Source organism: Podarcis vaucheri, assembly GCF_965113315.1.
Source record: "Podarcis vaucheri genome assembly, chromosome: 6".
NCBI classification, from domain to species: domain Eukaryota; kingdom Metazoa; phylum Chordata; class Lepidosauria; order Squamata; family Lacertidae; genus Podarcis; species Podarcis vaucheri.
Window position 1 is genome coordinate 11,178,420 of NC_138764.1, and position 16,778 is coordinate 11,195,197.

Here is a 16,778-nt window from a genome sequence, read left to right on the forward strand (position 1 = left end):
GGATGTGCCAATCACCGTCGACTCGGGAAGCAATGCAGACTTCATAGGGCAGGACTTTGTCGACCGGCACGCTATACTGCCTGCCACGCTGCCCCTGCAGGTTGTCACGGTGGATGGCAGGGAGCTGCTAGGGGGGCAAGTGGTGAAGCAGACGCCACCTATGGTGCTGCGGCTTGGAAATCACAAGGAAATCATCAGCTTCAACGTCACTCAACTGTCGGACACGCCTATTGTATTGGGCATGAGTTGGCTGGACAAGCACAGCCCGACGCTGGCTTGGTACCAGAGGCAGCTGACCTTCGGCTCTTCCTTTTGTGCTGAACACTGCATCATGCCCCGGCAGGAAGGGGAGCAAGAGGAGTCACAGCTGCTGCTAGGCACGCTGCAAGCGATTCCCCACAAGTACGCAGAATTTTTGGAGGTTTTCTGCGAGAAGGAGGCAGACAGGCTACCCCCCCACAGACCATATGACTGCAAGATTGACCTGCTGCCGGGGGCGGCGCTGCCCAAAGGGAAGCTGTATTCCATGTCTGAGGACGAACTGCAGGAACTCAAAGAGTTCATAGATCATAACTTGGAGCGCGGTTTCATCCGAGAGTCCAGGGCAGCGGGGGGCAGTCCGGTATTCTTTGTTAAGAAGCGAGACACGCCCCAAAAAAGACTCGTGGTGGACTACCGCATTTTGAACAGTGTGACCAAGCCATCGGACTTCCCCATGCCCCGAATCGACGACCTACTCGCAAAAGTACGCAAGGGCAGCGTGTTCACCAAGTTGGACCTGCGAGGGGCGTACAACCTCATTCGCATGCGGGAAGGAGATGAGTGGAAGACAGCCATGTTCACGCCCCTGGGCACCTACGAATATAGAGTTATGCCTTTTGGATTGCAAAATGGCTCCCACGTTTTTCAAGCTTTCATGCATCACGTGTTGGCGGGGCTCCTCTACAAAACGTGCGTCTGTTTCTTGGATGACATCCTGATCTTTTCGGAATCGCAGCAGGAGCATGACAGACACGTCAGGGAAGTGCTGAGCAGGCTACAGCAACATAGGCTCTACGCCAAGCTGGAGAAGTGCCAATTCGACGTGACGGAGGTGGATTTCCTGGGCTACAAGTTGTCTGACAAGGGGCTCGCCATGGACAGCGCCAAGGTTCGAGCGGTGTTGGATTGGAAAAGCCCACGCAACCGGAAGGAGGTCCAACGATTTGTCGGCTTCGCGAATTTCTATCGCAAGTTCATCAAAGGCTTCGCTATGCAGACAGCGGCCATCACGGACACGCTTAGCTCCAAGAAAAAGAAGTTCATCTGGACAGAGCAGGCGGAGCGGTCCTTTCAGGCACTCAAACGTCTCTTCGCGTCGGAAGAGCAGCTGCTGCATGTCGACCCCAGCAGGCCGATGAGGGTCGAGACAGACGCCTCGGACAGAGCCGTGGGAGCAGTCCTGCTGCAGAGAGACCCGCAGGGGGTTTGGCGGCCGGGGGCGTTTTACTCCAGGAAGCTCAGCAAGTCCGAACAGAACTACACTATCTGGGACAGGGAGTTGCTGGCCATTCATGCAGCATTCAAAGCGTGGAGACACTTCCTGATCGGCGCCAAGCACACGGTGCAGGTCTGCACGGACCACAAGAATCTGGAGCACTGGCGCACGGCACAGTTCCTGAACCAGAGGCAGATACGTTGGGCTGAGTTCTTTGCGAACTTCGACTTCCGAATAGAGTATGTCCCGGGGGACACCAACATCATGGCGGACGCGCTCTCCCGTAAGCCACAGTATCTGGAGGACGCCACGCCAGCGGCCGCCATGCACATCTTCGCACCAACAGTGTGGGCGTGCGCTGCGGCGACAGTGGACCTGGAGGCGGTGCGACGAGCGTTGCAGAATGACTCCTTCGCGCAAGCTAAGATGGCAGAGATGCAAAGGGGCACGGCGGCGACCGAAGGGTTCCAGCTGAGAGATGGATTGCTCATCCGTAAAGGGGCCATCTACGTGCCGGGAGACGAACTTCGCGCCAAGGTACTGCATCAGCTGCACGACGCGCCCACTGCCGGGCACTTTGGCAAGGAGAAGACGGTGGAATTAGTCGCCAGGGATTTCTGGTGGCCCGGAATGAGAGGGGAGGTCGCGGACTACGTGGCGAGGTGCGACACCTGCCAGAGGGCCAAACCAGTGCACAGACCGCCGGCCGGACTGTTGGAACCGCTGCAAACTCCGGTCGAACCATGGGAGAGAGTCGCCCTGGATTTCGTCACGGATCTGCCCAGCTCGAGGGGCAAGACGGCTGTGCTGGTGGTGGTGGACTTGTTCTCCAAGATGGCACATTTCATCCCGTGTGCAAAGGTGGCCACGGCGGAACAAACCGCCAAACTGTTCATAGACCACGTGTTCAAGGTTCACGGTCTGCCACGGTCTATTCTGTCCGACCGCGGGCGGCAGTTCATCTCGAATTTCTGGCAGAAGCTGATGGGCTTCCTAAACGTCAAGATCAACCTGGCGTCGGCGAGACACCCGCAGACCAACGGGCAAGCGGAGCGGGTCAATGCCATCATGCAGCAGTACCTGAGATGCTATGCGAATCAACAGCCTGCGACGTGGGTGGATTACCTGCCGCTCGCCGAGTTCGCCTACAACAACACGAAGCACGTGTCCACGGGGGTCACGCCGTTCTTCGCCAACAACGGGAGGCACCCCAGAACCTTCCCGGGACTGGAAAGAATGGTGGAGGGGGAGCCGCAGACAGCAGATGCGTTCGCGTCGGAGTTGCAGGAGGTCCACGATCAGCTGCGGCGGCACCTGGAGCTGGCCAAACACGCATACAAGGTGCAGGCATACAAACACAGAAGGGTTGGCGAAGAGATCCATGTGGGAGACTGGGTCTGGTTAGCAGCCCACGCAGTGCCGGCCAGGTCGTTGGCCAAGAAGAAACTAGGGCATAAGCAACTGGGGCCCTACCAAGTCGAAGAGCAGGTCAACCCGGTGGCTTTCAGGCTGGCGCTTCCGGAGGGTTCCAGGATGCATCCGGTGTTCCACAGATCGGTGCTCACTCCCTACAAGGCACCGCACAGGTTTCAGGAACCAGGAACGGCGCCGAGTCCGCTCCGAGAGGGAACCGGGCAACGGGGAGTGGCACAGGAGGTGCGCATCAACGAAGTCACGGAGATTTTGGACTCCAGATGGGGGGAAGAGGGGGTAGAATACCTTCTCGCTAAGGAGGGCACCCCGGCCAGTGCCAACAGCTGGGTGCCGGGCTACGCTTTAGACGAACCTCTGCTCAAGGAAGAGTTTCATGCCCTCTTCCCACATAGGCCAATGCCAGCGGACTTTTTCGACGACTGGCTTTTCACGCCCACGCTTTCAGCCAGCACGTTCCGGGGGTTCGACTCGGATGAGGAACCGACACGAGACGCCAGTTCCCCGGAGGGGTCGCCCTCGGGATCTGCTTCAGAACCCTCGTATTGGTGGGATGATCGACCAGAGGAGCAGTGGCGCAGGAAGTGGCTGGAGGGTCCAGGACGAGCAACGCATCCAGAAGGAAGCGAGGGAGAGACGGACATGGACGTTTTCGGGGACGACCAGGGTTTCGAGCACGGCGGCACAGAGATGGAAGCAGAGGTGACCGTCGTCGACGAGAGCAGGGAGGAAGAACCGGAAGACTTCAGATGGAGGCCTGCCACGGGAAGCGAACTGTACCCGACATTCGTTCCCTTGACACGGCAGCACCCAGCTCCCGCACCGGAAGGCGGGGAGGGGGGAAGAGGGGGCTTCGAGGGGGGGATGGATGTCAGGGGTCCAGGAGCAGAGGCGAGGGCAAGGGAGGAAACAGAGAGCGAGGGGGAGGAGGCAGAAGAAAAGATGAGTGATGACGACGACCCGAGATCTCCGAGTCTTTCCAGTGAATCAGAAGATTCACAAAAAGGAGCACCAGTGGCCAGGGCAAGGGGGGAGACTAGGGGGACACCCCAGGAAGATAGAGCCAGAGGGGACTCAGAGGGGAGCAGTTGGAAATCGGGACCAGCGTCACCGCCAGAGAGCAGGGATGAGGAAGGGCGCCAGGGATCAAGCGCTGGCAGCTCACAACAGGAGGGAGGGCACGAGTCAGGAGTGGCCACACCTCCATTGGGGAGCGAAGAGACGGTTAGACGGAAAGTGGAAGGTTGGGCGCGCGCGCCAAGTTCAAATGCACAGGAAGGTGGCGCAGTAGGCAGCCCGGAAAGGGAGCCAGGTCCTAAAGCCCGGCGCAAGGAGACAGAAGGGTCCGGGGGGTCAGCGTCAGAAGAATCCCGGAAGGAAGAGACCCCGGGGGGCAGAGGGACCCAGAGGAGAACTGTCAGGCGGAAAAGGTGGAGCAGGGCTAGGATATTAAGTTGGTGCACAAGGGGCGGAGACTCAGACGGAGCTTCGCCGATCTAAGCATAAGACGTAGAGTTGCGCGCAGCAGCTTGAGAATGGAGACTGTAACTCAATAAAGACTTTTATTTAATGATCGCTGGCTGGCGTGATCCTCTGTGAGCTAGGATCTGGAAGCAACCCTGACAGTGTGGGAGAAGAGATTTAACATGGGACTGTGAATTCAACTAAGAGTTTGTCTGCCATAAAGATGGCTGTATGCAAATACAGGTGATAAACATGCCCTGTTCTGAGAAAAGCCTAGTCTGTTCTGACAGATTGTTATGTGTCCATCACTCTTATTTGTGTATGTTTTTCAGACAACTGTACAACCTTGCAAAGTAATAATAAAAATGTGGTTTAAAATGCACACCACAGGGGTGGGAGCCGAGTGGGGAGGAAACCCCTTAGCAAACAAGATGGAAAATGAGCTTGCCCAGTCATCTTCGGACAGGCAGCAACAGGCAAAGGTAACTTGAGCAATGGCAAGAGGCAGGCACAAAGACAGAGCCACTACCATTCCACTATGAAAGATGAAATTAGGAATAATATAGGTGTCCACCACTATATTACATATACATTATTATAGATGTATACTATATACTACATACTACGAAAGCAAATATATACTACATTATATATACATTTCATCTTCTCTGATTTATGCTCTTTAAAGCTTTTCAACCTCGTCTACATCAACCATTTCCGGTAGCATCTACACAAATACTAAAATATTTTCAGTGTAGACACTGCAGCAGTGAAGAAGTACAATGGACCTGTAACTTACTTGTACAGTGACAGAGAATAAGGGCATAGCTGAACACTCCTATCAGTCCTAAAGGATGAAATTATTGCAATGTTATTTATTTCTTGTGCATATTCAGTCAGCCAGTGGACACTGGTGGATACTACAAAGTTACCAGCATACTTACTCACTTTGCATGCCAGAGAAAAGCTTTCCTCTCTTCTGATTTTCTTTCAGCAGAGAAGTTTCTACCATATCAACTCCTCAAACTGTTCTAGCAATGCAAGTACTATAAACTGCAAGCTGCAAATCAGTAATACTTTTCTTCCTCTCTTTCTGGATTCACAGTCATTTAATATTTGATTTCATACTGCCTTTCAAAGATGCTTTAGTCTTCACAGTTTTTTAAATAGCTCCGTCAGTTCTCTTTCAGTAACTCTAGAACATGAGGTGATCACGACAGAACAATTAAAAACATCCAAAGTAACATTCCAGAATGTTCAACACAAAGTCATGCTGCTGTTTGCGCAATTGATTTCACGTGAAAGGAAGAAAAAGAGCAATTCAGAAACAATTCTTTGACATCTTTTATCGTGCAAGACAGTATTTTACAGAGACACACACAAAGGACACTCCCATCAGTTCTCAGTCTCATAGCAGTAGCTCAGTCTCCATGTTTTGCCTTTTTGATCTTCAGGAGCCAATAGGAAAACCCTCAATTCTCACATCTTAGATAACTCCATTGCTTCCATTACCCAATTCAAGGAAGTAGCAGTAGTGATACAGGACTAAAAAGTGAAATCTGTCATGGGAAGATCAGCTTTGTAAAGATGCTCATTTCTCCCCACCCCTTGCCCATCAGCTAGACTTTCCCTTCTTACTAGTAACTTGCATTTTGGAAAAGAGCAGATAGTCTTGCAATTCAATCCTGTCCATATCTACTTGGGAAAACAAATCCCACAGAGGCGGCTTGCTCCTGAGTGGGCACATACAGGATTGCATTCATAATATAGTTGCTCCCTTAAGTTAACCTCAAGATTCATGATGAAACTCTGCTTCATGCAAACTGAGCCTTGGGCTGCACAAAGCGTACAACGCTTGTGACCTATCAAAGAGGAAAGATCCCATCAGCCACACTTGGCGGCCACCAGAAGCAGAGTAGATCTGTTCTTTTTTAATTTGGGGCTACAAAAACAGGGGTCTGTCAAGCAAATGACAGGTCACAACCTATGGCTGGGGCTGTGTTGTGCCAGGCAGGCAACACAGATACTCAGGCCTGTGTTGTTCAGTGCAATATTGCATTGCTCTGTTTTCTGCTCCCAGAAATAAGCTTCTTTGCTCCGCAGATTCCAGTCTCCATACATCATGCATATTGATTATGTGGACATAGGATGATTTTATTGCAGTTTTTCGTCCATTTTGAGAGCCCTGGGCTGGGGCTACCTGCACTTCCTTGGCCTTTTGATCAAGCTTTGCCAGCCGTGTGCTCCTGCAGCATGGAGGTGATCACTTTACAGTCCGTGACCTCCTCAGGCAAGTAGCCCTCTGTGTCCCGAAGAGTAGGGTCAGCTCCAGACTCCAGGAGCAGTTTCACAATGTCAGAAAACTCACAGGTGGAAGCTAGAGAGGAAAGGACAGAAAAAACACAGGTTACTTTTAAGTGGCTAACAGAACATTTGATGAGTGGTGTGTTTCAGAATTGCAGAAGCAAAGAGTTTTAAAGCCAAATGGAAAACGAAGTTGGCAAAGCAGAGAAAACTCTGCTGAAGATTGATATTCCACATTCTATCGACATGCCTAAGAACCACTATTTCAGTTTCTTAAAATGTATGTCAGGTCACAGTTTTGACAGTAGTTAGTAAGGAATGATTACTTGGATCTTGATTTATTACTAGAAAGGAATGGGATAAAAGTCTGAATCTTGGAACATGAAAAAAACCAACTAACAGAGCTCAATCTTGGAGAACACTATGGCATCTCTGCTATTAACTATAGATATTACTTCACAGGTAGCCAGGAAAACATAGCTTGCTGAAACGAAAGAGGAGGAGGATGGGAGAGATGCAGGATATTAAATTTAAATCGTAACCTTTCAGAGGAAACATGAGACCAACCTTGACTCTGACATTTCCTGACTTTTGAGCAATCTAAAAAATGGAATTATTTTACCAGACCATTAACACATTTTTTTAAGGCTCAACCCTTATAAAAAGACAAATTGCAGGTAAGACATTTCAGGGTGTGAAAAATTTTCTAGGCAAAGGGGGGGGGGCATCTTTTGCAGGCACAGTGGCAATTGTGGCGCATAATGTCTCAATCCTGCCATCACCCACAACTCATGACCTGCAGCCTTAGGAAGAAGTGGCTAAGAGATCAAGGCCTTCCAAAAGAGGTAGTAAAGCAGTGTGTGCCCCCCCCCCCCAGCAGATGCCTTTTGACTCTGAATGGTTTCTGAGTTGTTTGCAAATATGCCACATAATACTTCTGGCTATAGACAAAACTGCTACTTTTTCTGGATTCATAAAGCTTCATGGAACCACCTAGCATCCATAACTCTGATGGCAAAGGCCATGTCCCATGAGTATCCCTCCATTAGTGGCTTCATAGCTTGTGGAACAGAAGGCTGACTGCAGCAGCTGATGTGATGCATCTAATAGTCTTCTTCTGCCCATTTTTTGGACATGTCTGCCTGATTTACAGGGGACACGAGGTGAATGAAGCAGGAAGGGAGACCACTTGGCCGAAACCTACCGATTGAAGCATAGATAATTTTACTCTCATGGCAACCTCCTATTTTTCAGCATCTGCCTTTGGCTGGGGATTGAATGTGGGTGAGCAGCTTTGAAAACTAAACTGGACAACTAAAATAATGATTGATATAAGGCAAACTGGCATGAAAAATATCTTAGAATCCAAGTCATTGTGGCTAAGTCAACTTAAGGAAGTTCACAGAAGTAAAGACGCCCATTCCATCCTTCCCCACTGTGCCCCCGCAAAGTCTCTCTGTAGGGTTAAGGGGCGCCTTAGGAACCATGTGGAATGGCCATGTATTGGGTTTGGATCCTAAGATCTAATTTAAGGGAGCCCACTGAAGGAAAGTTTCTGTCTCTTCTTGACAGTAACCCCTGCACCCCACCCTAGATTGTTTGAGGCCTCTTGTCTCCTCTCTGAAAGGCTTTAGGCAGAGGATTGCAAGTGCACTCTATGTTAACTTATCTTGTGATCCAAGGCACTGTAAGTATCTCCCATGCAAATTTCCCTGTGCTAGCATTATTGGAAGGACATGGGATGAGAGGGTAAAACTCCAACCAGGCCACTGCTATGTAAAAACTGGCTCTGCATTGATCTTTATTTGAATTTGAGCAGTAGATGAGCACTGATTTCTTCACAAAGAAACTGAAATGAAATTTCAACAGCACTTTTCCTGTAGAGGTGTTTAATATGATTCTATTCTCTCCTTCCTTAAAATAGAGAAGTAGGAAGTACAACGCTAAAGAAGCTTCCAATTGCCAAAGAGATGAGATGCAAAAATATTACAAATCAGAATTTGCCTGTAGTCCTGGAGAAAAGACAGGAAGACTGTAATGAATTAGAGCCAGGAATATTAAGTGAAATGTTGTACAATAGGTTTGTGTATTGTAGCTCATACTGGATAGAATTATGAATTGCACACCAGACTAATGTAACACTATAGGCCCACTCTTACACTGGAGAGGAAGCCTTTGCTTAGCCTGAAAGCACGATGGCTTTGGCTGGAAGATTTACCCGAAAGCAACTTTGTAACTGAAATTTCCAGTGGGAGCTAAACCTTCAAGAAGCCTCTCTGTTGAACACTAATTACTGTTTTTAATTATATTTCAAATCAGCACATTAGTGGTGTACTTCTTTTTGCAATTAGGTGTAGTAATTAGAAAGTATCTTGAATGTTTTGTTGCCTTCCTCAGCTGACACAGGGGGGGAGAGGAAGCAAAGGTTTAATTAAAATAGGACAGCGGCACATTTGGAGGTTATTTAAAGAACAATTTTAGCATTTTAGGAGCTTATGCTAGGCAAAAAATCATTTATCTGTCTGGGCTGGAGCTGCTAACCACATCTGGCAAAAAGCTCTCAAACCAAATACTCCAGGATCTTGCAAGCCAAGGCTTGTGTTAGCCTTGTGCCTAGGACTGTGCCCCCATTCCCCATGTGAAGACAACCCAGATGGCTTCCCCAACTCATCCACCTACCCACCACCTTGGGCGGCAAAACAAAATTGCCCCTGTGAGACAGGAATACACAGATGACCCACAAGAAGCTGTTCCTTTCCTCAGAGCTAGCGAGGGAGTGACAGGATGAACTGTGTAGTCCTACTGTCCTGACAACAGGGAAGCAATCCATCTACAGGACATCTTCTGAAAAGCTAGGAAACTTCCTCATTACCTGGTGGTACAATATAAGGCAGAAAAGGGTGGGAGATCTTTGTTCCACTTCTGGAAGAAAAAGCTAACTAGGTGTAGAACTAGGCTGGTTAAGCCCCTCCCTGCCAGAGGCTGTTTTTAACCCCATATGTTGGGTGTAAAGGTAAAGGGACCCCTGACCATTAGGTCCAGTCGTGGCCGACTCTGGGGCTGCGGTGCTCATCTCGCTTTATTGACCGAGGGAGCCGGCGTACAGCTTCCAGGTCATGTGGCCAGCATGACTAAGCCGCTTCTGGTGAACCAGAGCAGCGCACAGAAACACCCTTTACCTTCCCACCGGAGCGGTACCTATTTATCTACTTGCACTTTGACGTGCTTTTGAACTGCTAGGTTGGCAGGAGCAGGGACCAAGCAACAGGAGCTCACCCCGTCGCAGGGATTCGAACCGCCGACCTTCTGATTTGCAAGTCCTAGGCTCTGTGGTTTAACCCACAGCGCCACCCGCGTCCCTATGTTGGGTGTAGGGTAGCTTTAATGTGCTTTATGTAGTATAGATTTATCAGCTGCTGAACAGCTCAAAACCAGGGAAGGGACCAATATTATACCCCTGCCCGCAAACAGACCGTTCTGGGTCTCTCTTTTTCTGGAGATGCAGTATTACTCATCTCCAGTAGAAGCAGCTGAACGGTTAAAACAGATCAGGGCTTACTGATCCCACCACACTAAAAGAAGCCACAATGCTATTCTTCAAATTAAGGGCCAAACGCTTGAGTAGAGCCAAAGGTTTTCTGCCTGGTGCCTAAAAATAAGGCATGCTTCCCTGGGGAGAGCATTCCACAAGTGGGTTGTCAGCACCAAAAAGGCAATGTCTTATGTTACTACCCCCCAAACCTCCCATGGAAGGGTAGCAGGTGAAGAAGGGCCTCAGACGTTGATCGCAGGGTCTAGGTTGGTTCATGTGGGGAGAAGTAGTTCTTGGGTCCTGAGCCACATAAGGCTCTTTGAACCAACACATTGAATTGAGCCAGCAAACAATTTGGTAGCTAGTGCAGTTGTGCCAGAATCAATGTTACATGCTAAGAATGTCCTGCGCTGGGCAACATGCAGCTTAGTCATGCTGGCCACATGACCTGGAAGCTGTATGCCGGCTCCCTCGGCCAATAAAGCGAGATGAGCGCCGCAGCCCCAGAGTCGGCCACGACTGGGCCTAATGGTCAGGGGTCCCTTTACCTTCACACCCAACATATGGGGTTAAAAACAGCCTCTGGCAGGGTGGGGCTTAACCAGCCTAGTTCTACACCTGGTTAGCTTTTTCTTCCAGAAGTGGAACAAAGATCTCCCACCCTCTTCTGCCTTACATTCAGGTGGCTTCAAGAACGATCCAAGATGTCATTTCTCATAGTGAGGGGCCCTTAGAAATCTGTGCGCTTTCAAAAAAGGTTTGAAAAACACAAGAACCTACTTCACATGAAATGACAGAGCATGCAAGGTGGCCCAATTGATAGCGCACTTTGATTTTGATTTGGATTCAATCCTCCATTCTTCCACAGGCATAACTGGTGACCTTGTGCAAATTATTCTCTAAACACTGCAGTTGTAGATTTATGAAAATGTAAGTAAAAGTGACCTACTTCATAGGATTGTGGCAAGGAGGGAAGAGATTGGAGAGATTGCACGGCATATTAGAATTACTATATTGGCGATAAATAGATCTCGGTGGTAGTAGGAACCTTTACAGCTGACAAAATTAATTATGGTTGGGATCAGCCCATAAAAAGAGGCAGGTACAACCTTAAAGATGCACAACTCAATCCTTGACATATTTACTTGGAACCCCCTCCCACTGTGTTCAAGGGGCCTTACTCCAAGTAAAATGGCAGAAGACTGCAGCCTTCATTGATTAATCAGCAAGGGAAATTTTTAAATTAGCACGGCTACAAGTTAATAGCTCTTTTTTCAGCTCTTTTGGTTCCATGGTTACCATAAAAGGGAAAATATTAAAAGATTGAATTTTGTTCTAAAAATGAGTGACATTTTATATAGTTTCTTTCAGAATTGTATAAATTAACGTATATTAAAATTGTGTTAACATTTCGTTTATTTTAATCAATGCCATTTTAACCAGTTGACAGCCCAAAATGAGCAAGCGTTAAGTAGTGGCAGGGTAGTTATCTCAATTGTATTTCCAAACAAACCAAAACAAAGAAAGCCAGACATTAATCCAGCCTCCAAATGTCACCATCTTTCAACAGGAGGCTCCATAGTAAGTAAAGTGGGGGCAGCTGCAGCACTACTTGAAAATAGCCTCCTTGCTTCTACAACAATGGCACCAGGGATCCTTTACAAACGGAGGTGCCGTGTGGACAGATATTTGGCATTTCTGAGGAGGGGCCCAAAGTGAGACAATGTGTTGCCACTGCACCGGGAAACCCAAGAGGGCCTCAAGCCCACCTCTACAGAGTGCAAAATTTCCCCTGGAGATTAGAACAGCTGTTGGATTTACAGCGCATCCTGGGAACGTCTATTTATCAAGCACCAGGGAGGCAGCCCTGACACAGGCACAGGTGAAGATGAATTTTCATTCAGCACAGTTTGCCTTCCAAGTCCATTAATCCTCAGGGTTTTCATGATGGATTTCTCCTTTTATTATTTATTTTCACTCCAGCATCCCCTCCCACTGCCCTGCAACAGCGCAAAAAGAGCAGAGCAGATGGTGTTTCAACGAGGAAGAAAGAACCCGGGAGGATACAGAGAGCCAGCCCACGCTACAGTCAGGTGACTTCAAGTCCAAGGAGAAACCTTGATTTCCTCTGGGAGACACAGAGCCAATCGTCTGAGCATTCCCTGAGGGAAAGAAGTGTGTGCATGGGGGGAAGCGGCGGGGAGGGGGGGAAAGAAGGTCTTAAAGAGGGAATTTAAGGCTAGCAAGCCATTCATGAGGGAGACCACACACATCCTAGCCTTTTCAAAGACACAGTGCTAGCGCTGACCATTCAGTGACAGGGGCACCAATAACCAAGAAGATATTGGACGGAAGGGGGTGGGTCCCTTTAGGCAGACCATTTGAGGGTAACATACTGGAGAGCTGTCCTTCATTTAACCTCCGAATGGCTCTGACCCGTGTTTAATCAGAACAAACCAGGATTTATAACCCATCTAAGGATGCAGCTTGACACTTTCTGTAATCACAAGAGCTGCTGAGGCAAGGACAGCTGTCAGGCCAAACATCCTCATCCAAAGATAGATAAACTCAGATTCTATTTCACCATCCTTACTGTAAAGGGATTTTGCTAACTACTTGGTTTGTTGTACAGCTGCAGCAAAGGAGGGGGGAAGGATGCCCATAGACAAGAGGTTTGTGTCTACAATCAAGTCTTGGTTACAACGAATGACTTTATTATGCAGTCCAAGGAATGAATAAATAAATAAGGATTTTTCAGGAGAGCGCAGGCCTGAGCAAGTCACAATGATTAATTGAACAAACAAGATATTGTCAGGCTTCAAGTAATGTTTGATTAGTGCTATTGGAGGTGGTAACAAAGAAAAAAAGGATACAAGGATACAGGCAGTGAACTCAAACGGTAAGAACCCAACATTGTTCCTTGCTGTTAAACAACAGACACCCCTTGGGTGTATTAGCCGCATCAGACTTTATTATACTAAAAGGACAATAAAAGGAAATACAAGAAATCTGTCTCAAACAACAGAAGACTCCCCTGAATTCTTGGAATACACTTTTTTCACTATAAAATGTTTCTGAATAATAAAACTGTGCATAATGGAATTCAGTGAAAACAGGCGTGGTCAATCTAACAACATCCCGCTCCCTGTTACTACCTTATTTGGAGGGGAGAATATGGTTTCGTTTCCCGGGGTGGAACGTTATTACACATATATTTGCACATACCCTCATAAGTCTTCAGCTGTCTGGATTCTATTACAAAATTAAAAGCTAACTAATGAGAAGCATTAGATGAATATTCAAGTCAATAGAATGCTGTATCTTACTTGGACCTATCTTTCCTGACAATAGCTTTACACAACCTTGTATTTAAGCACTCACAACGGAAGCCTCCTCCTCTGGACCCAACAGAGAAACAGAGTGAACTGCTGCAGAGGGATGAAACTGTCTGCTACTCCTTTGCCAGTTCACAGCAGGCTAGTAAAACATTTTGTAGGCTAGTAATTTTGCAGACTTATTCACGAGGCTGATTTATCTGGAAAGGACCAGAGGAGGGTGACCAGAATGGCAAAGGGTCTAGAAACCAAGTCCTATGACAAATCATTGGAAGAGCTGGGTATGTTTTGCCTGGAGAAGCTTCAGGGGGGACATGGCAGCAGTCTTCATATATCTGAAGGGCTGTCATGCAGAAGATGAGGCAGGCTTTCCCTCTGTTGTCTTAGTGGGAAAGTCTAGAACAATGGGTGGAAACTGAAGGGAAGTGGATTTTGGCTAAAGATTCAGGAAAAACCTCTTAATGGTAAGAGCTGTTCAACAGAAGAAGAGATTGGCTTGGGAGATGGGTAGGCTCTCCTTAGCTGGAGGTGTTTAAACAGAAGCAGTACAGCCATATGACAGGGGTGCTATTGTTGCATCCTGAACTACAAATCCTACATTGAGCAGCAGGTTAGAATAGTTGTCCTCAAAGATTCCTTCTAACTCTATGATTCTATTTTAGACTGACTGAGTAAAGTTTAAGTTACCAAAAGATCCATCAATGGTCATTAAAAAACAAAACACCTATGGTATTTGAAGCCATTTCCCTCATTCATGCAATATTATTATTCACTTTGGCACAGATATTGTAGCAGACTTGAAGGAGACAAAGTTAAGAGTCTTAGCTTGGAAAGCAATGTTTCCTGGTTTGAACAACTTATTACAAGTTGCTAAGAAGGCCTTTACTTCTGTTACATGTAGCTGTCTTGGGTATCATTTATTCACTCTTCCAGATAATGTAGGTTAATAGGCAAACATGCTCACTCGCTGCTTACCGTAATGCAATGCTGTTTGGCCTTCATCATCCTGGGGGGAAAAGAGAGAACCAGATTTAGTTTTATCCACACATATGCATTTTAAAAGAAAGGCATGTTCTTGTACAGTGAACATCTACATGCCAGATTTAGAACAGCTTCACTGGCTCCCTGTCTGTGAGTGCTGGTTTTAACCTTTGAAGCCCTAAACATTTTGGGACCCAAGTCCCTTATGGATCACCTTTTCCCACAAGGGCCTGCCTGCATATTAATGGTAATCCCCCAAGGCTCAAGAGATTAGGCCAGGCTTCCTCAACCTCGGCCCTCCAGATGTTTTGAGACTACAATTCCCAGCATCCCTGACCACTGGTCCTGCTAGCTAGGGATCATGGGAGTTGTAGGCCGAAAACATCTGGAGAGCCGAGGTTGAAGAAGCCTGGATTAGACTTTTTCCAATAGAGGCATCCCGTCTTTGGAACTCTTCCCCCAGAGAGACTCACCTGGCACAAAGTTTGTTCTCTTTTTGGCACCAACATCTTTTTATTATTGCAGGCCCTTAAAAGAACGTATTCATGCTGGCATGCTTTATTGTTACTGCTTATCATTTTATAGACCTTATTGCTTATAGGTTTTGACTGTCTCTGTAAACTGTCCTGTGCATTCTTTTCCTGATTGAACAACAGGGTATAAAATATAAAAAACAAAACAAAGTGCCACTTGACTTACATTCCTGTGCGTAATTCGTTTAATGAGATACAAAATCTGCAGCTAAAATGAACAGTAGAGATGATTTTAGCTGAATCCTTATCTTTTCAACATGGGTGATAGTGACAAACAGATCTGCTTAAACTCAAGTGACACAAGCAACACAGATGATGCAGTACTATAGCCGGAGTAGCCCCAACTTTTGTGTGGACTAGGATAACTTTTTGCTCTCCCATGTTCTTACACATTGGCTGTTAAAGAGCCCCTGCCTCCTCCTTGGCTAAAGAGTAATTGAAACCTGTGTGGTAGAGCTGAACCCAAGGCCTCACACCAGGTTCTTGCTTCAGCCCCCCCACCCCAAACAGACAGCAGGGTTCCCTGCAACTTGGCACTTGATACCCACTGACCCACCGGTGCTAAAACTCTTTAATAGATCTTTGAACCACAGCCTCAAGCTCAACATTCATAGAATAGGTTGCAGGGTGCTGGGCTGTGAGACCTTACATTGACATGGGTCTTGAAACAACCTCCTCACCATCAGAACTTGGTTCACTTACAGGCCTGAATGAAGCAAAACAAGAGGCAAAGCCTCAAAGAGGAGTTGGAAGACACATTTATGAACAGTAATAGTCTTAGGCTTCAATCCTATACAGGCAGCAGCCATTTTAGGTACGTCCAATTGACACACAGGTCCTTTTGGACCCAGAAGAAGGTGGAACAGGGGCAGGGCAGAGCATATGCATACTCCATGGGCATGCGTGGGGGCCAGGAACGAAATGGTCACCACCTGTACATACTTATCTGGAAGCAAGTCCTTCTGAACTCAAAGCACTCTGATAGTATATAGAACCTTAATCTTGAGCCCCATTGGATGATTATCAATCACCAAAATGTGTTCGGTATTTTGGTTTTCCTAAGACTTTACATGTCTATAAAAACAGAACTTTCAGTATTGCTTTTATTTTTATTTTCTTCTCTCAATGCTGCTCTGTTTCCACCACCTTCTTAGCCAGACAAATTGAGCTTTTGGCATCAAGGGTGCCATTTAGATCAACCTGGGGCCCTCTAGGTGCTGTTAATTCCCAGCCAGTTTAGCCCAATGGTCAGAGATGATGGGCACTCTAGTCCAACAACATCTGGGGACCCAAGGATGAACAACACTGGTTCAGACTACAGTACCAGCTTGCCTGAACACTGTCCGCACAGGCCTATCCCTCCTCATTAGGCTCTATAAACCCTTGGTATCAAAGCCCATCCCTCTGTCTGCACAATTCATCTTGAGGCCGAAGACTCTGATACTTTGGCCCTCCTTTCTTCTCTCAGATTATGACATCTGCCTAATTTCATAGAACCACAGAAGTGTAGATTTGGGAGGGTCATTTGCTCCAATCCCCTGTAATTCAGGAATCAGAGCTAAAGAATCCCTGACAGATGGCCATCCAACCTCTGCTTGAAAACCTCCAAGGAAGGCGAGTCCATCACCTCCCAAGGGAGCCCGTTCCACTGTCAAACAGCTCTTGTTCTTGCACTTGCTCTGACTTCTGACCCCTACTGTGCCCCACTTCAGCAGTCCTCA

At 47.6% G+C, this 16,778-nt stretch overlaps 1 protein-coding gene and 1 long non-coding RNA gene across 4 annotated transcripts in view; one reads left to right on the top strand and one right to left on the bottom strand.

The window, feature by feature from the left end:
- Window positions 1–5,703: 5,703 nt before the first annotated feature.
- Window positions 5,704–16,778, bottom strand: part of ACBD6 (acyl-CoA binding domain containing 6) — a 100,706-nt gene continuing 89,631 nt past the window's right edge. Inside the window, exons 7-8 of the mRNA XM_082229116.1 lie at window positions 14,519–14,549; window positions 5,704–6,749 (exon numbers count right to left, since the gene is read on the bottom strand). Coding sequence (XP_082085242.1) covers window positions 6,595–6,749; window positions 14,519–14,549 — 186 coding nt within the window. The 3' untranslated portion in view covers window positions 5,704–6,594. The remainder of the gene's footprint in view (window positions 6,750–14,518; window positions 14,550–16,778) is intronic.
- LOC309535740 lies at window positions 6,756–14,508 on the top strand. 3 transcript variants are annotated; one of them, XR_014221368.1, is made up of 4 exons: window positions 6,756–8,363; window positions 11,779–12,090; window positions 12,192–12,301; window positions 12,841–14,508. It is a non-coding gene; the product is annotated as an uncharacterized lncRNA (long non-coding RNA). The 3 variants fall into 3 exon arrangements; XR_014221366.1 differs by having other exon boundaries at window positions 11,779–12,301; XR_014221367.1 differs by having other exon boundaries at window positions 12,192–14,508.